Below are 2,545 nucleotides of genomic sequence, written 5' to 3'. Positions count from 1 at the left end.
CAGAGCATCTCCCCTCAGCCCCACAGTCAGCCCGTGGTGTAATTAAAATAGCAATGGTATCAATTGACTTGTTTTTGCCTTTGCAGGCTAATGGAGGCTGGCAGGACGCAACCACTCCATCTTCTGTGACTTCCCCTACAGAAGGGCCGGGAAGTGTGCACTCGGATACCTCTAACTAATCTCCTAGCAACACTTTTTCCCTGAGCTGAGATGCCTTGATTAGCGCATTCAGAGTTGCAGGAGAAAAAGGAAAGAGTTTTTTGTAGCCAACCACCTACAGCTTTACTGTAAAACCTTGTCTTATTAGAAAACTTGGTAAATCTGTTTTTTAAAGGTATCATAATCATTTGTATTTATACTTAAAACACACAATGTTAAAAAGCACTTTATCCAATTAGGCCAAGATTTAGCATTGTTTATAGCCCTGTAACTATTTTATCATAATTTATTATCAGCAGTTTTAACGATGTTGGTCTAACAGTTGCCAATTACTTGGCCTTAAGGGTAAAAGTACAGGACAAGCTTAACCTCAGTAGCAAAAGCAGACACAAAGAACCGCCTCACCCAAATTTAATTGTGTGCATATTTCCATGGAAAGTCGACAGGAATCACAGACTTTGATTGTGTTTCATCTTTTCATATCTCTCACAGAGCTGGAATAAAAAGAGCTGTTCAGTTATTTCGGTTAACAATGGTCGTGTTTAAGAATCCTTATTCGTCACTTTTTTGTTGAGATCTATTGTCTTACAAATTAGGTTGGAAACCAGGAGCATCTTTTCTTGCTAAAGCCCCACCCCGGAGCCCGAGTCTCCTCTCCATATCCGACACGGACACAGGTTGTTCTTGGGAGATGACGACTCTTGCTGCTGGTCTCTGTGCACGCCACCACCCGGGGTTTTACAGTACGAGCTGGGTGCTACCCACGCCTGCCAAGGGCTGGTGCCTCTGCTTGGCAGCAAACCACAAACAAAGGAAAAGGAAAGGAAAAAGCACCGTGATACGGAGTGTTGTACATAGTGTAGCAAAAGAGTATTTATACATCTCACCAATCAAACACAGCTTTATTACCTCATGCGAACTCATACAAACCAATAGACTTTCAACATGTTCTGTAGCTTAGAGTGCTCACTTACTACCTCTGAACGATACTCACGCTGTAGTTTGTCTCTTTCTTATCTTTTTGCATCTTGTAATTAACTCTTTGTTTCCCCACGAAATGTAATGTACATTGTAATCTCCTACAAATCACGGTTGCCTTGGCAACTGCTAAAGAAACGGAAGTGGAAACATGGGGTCTTAGGTTGGACACAAAACAGTGCAACTGTTGTAAATACTGAGAAGCATTTTGAATGTTCTTCATCTTGTTACTAATACACGCAAAAACCAACAACTAATTGTAATGCATACAGACTTCAGTATTCAGTACTGTACATCCCCCTGGATTGCAGGGGCCCTTTCTTTCTCTCTTTTGTATTGTATGCGATTCTGAAACTGATTGAGTCATGAAAATAATTTGTGGCAGTGATTCTAATGTATTAAACCGTTTCGTGTTACTTTCTAACTGGATTACACCCTGGATTGAAAAGTCTTCCTCGTGGTAGTTATATGTAGTTTCAAACATGAATAAACTTTTTGCTTTCATGATCAAACGTTGACGTAATTTCTTCCTGCTCAGTTCAAGTCAGCCTGAGGAGATGCGTCGGTCTCCAGAAGAGCGAGCTGGACTGGAGCAGGAGCTGAGCATCTCTTTAAACACCAGCAGGTCCTTGTGCTCTCTTGCCAGGAGAGAATTGGAAATCCTGGGAGAGGCACATCCTGGGCAGAGGCTTCCACCTGCCAGCGCTGCCTTCTGCTGCCACCGTGCTCTGCTTGGGAGCCACAAATCAAGTGGAGGTAAAGGAAGGGGTCAGGCCTTTAGATGAGTTTAAAAACCATCATCATATTCACTCTTAATTACCATTTTTATTTAACATTAACTTTGGAGCTATAGCCTCAGCTAACAAGTCTAATGTGATTATAAAAATATTTTTCTTTATTAAAAAAACTTTTTTGGAAGGACGTATATATATAAATGCTAATTTTAAGTCTTTTTAATAAAGTAAAGGTCAATAACAGGTAATAGCCTATTTACCATATCTCAAGGAAATTGACTCACAGGAAATCAAATTAACGTTAATCACTTGCAGCAAATGGTCTTTGATAAATATAACTACTCACTACTTGGGTTAGTGCAGCTAGGCAGGAGGAGGCCGAGCGCTCACCACACCAGCCCGGCAGGGCTGGAGCCGCGGCTCTGAGGAGCTGCTGGGCCATCACTTTCCCTTCCCTTGGGCTGTTTCAACCTTCAGGTGTTGTTTTGGGGACTGAGCAATTATTTGCATGATTCAATGAGCTTGCGGTACAGCTTTTGTCAACAGTTCTTGCATCAGGTTGTTTTGTAAAATACCTTTCTTCTCCCGCCTGGGCCATGGTGACACTGCACCCTGTGCCCTCCCGCACCAGTGCGTGCTGCTGCTCTCGTTCACAGAGCAGACTCACCTCCATC

The 2,545-nt window shown here is 42.5% G+C and overlaps 1 protein-coding gene across 6 annotated transcripts in view; it reads left to right on the top strand.

The window, feature by feature from the left end:
- Positions 1 to 1,649, top strand: part of PBX3 (PBX homeobox 3) — a 103,849-nt gene extending 102,200 nt beyond the window's left edge. For all 6 annotated transcript variants that reach the window (XM_040083372.2, XM_040083374.2, XM_040083371.1 and 3 more), the window contains one exon: positions 87 to 1,649. In XM_040083372.2, coding sequence (XP_039939306.1) covers positions 87 to 179 — 93 coding nt within the window. In that variant the 3' untranslated portion in view covers positions 180 to 1,649. The remainder of the gene's footprint in view (positions 1 to 86) is intronic.
- Positions 1,650 to 2,545: the final 896 nt, after the last annotated feature.

This window comes from Hirundo rustica, chromosome 20, assembly GCF_015227805.2.
Source record: "Hirundo rustica isolate bHirRus1 chromosome 20, bHirRus1.pri.v3, whole genome shotgun sequence".
Classification (NCBI taxonomy): Eukaryota; Metazoa; Chordata; class Aves; order Passeriformes; family Hirundinidae; genus Hirundo; species Hirundo rustica.
Note: the sequence above shows the minus strand (reverse complement) of the source record. Positions and strands in the feature narration are given on the sequence as shown.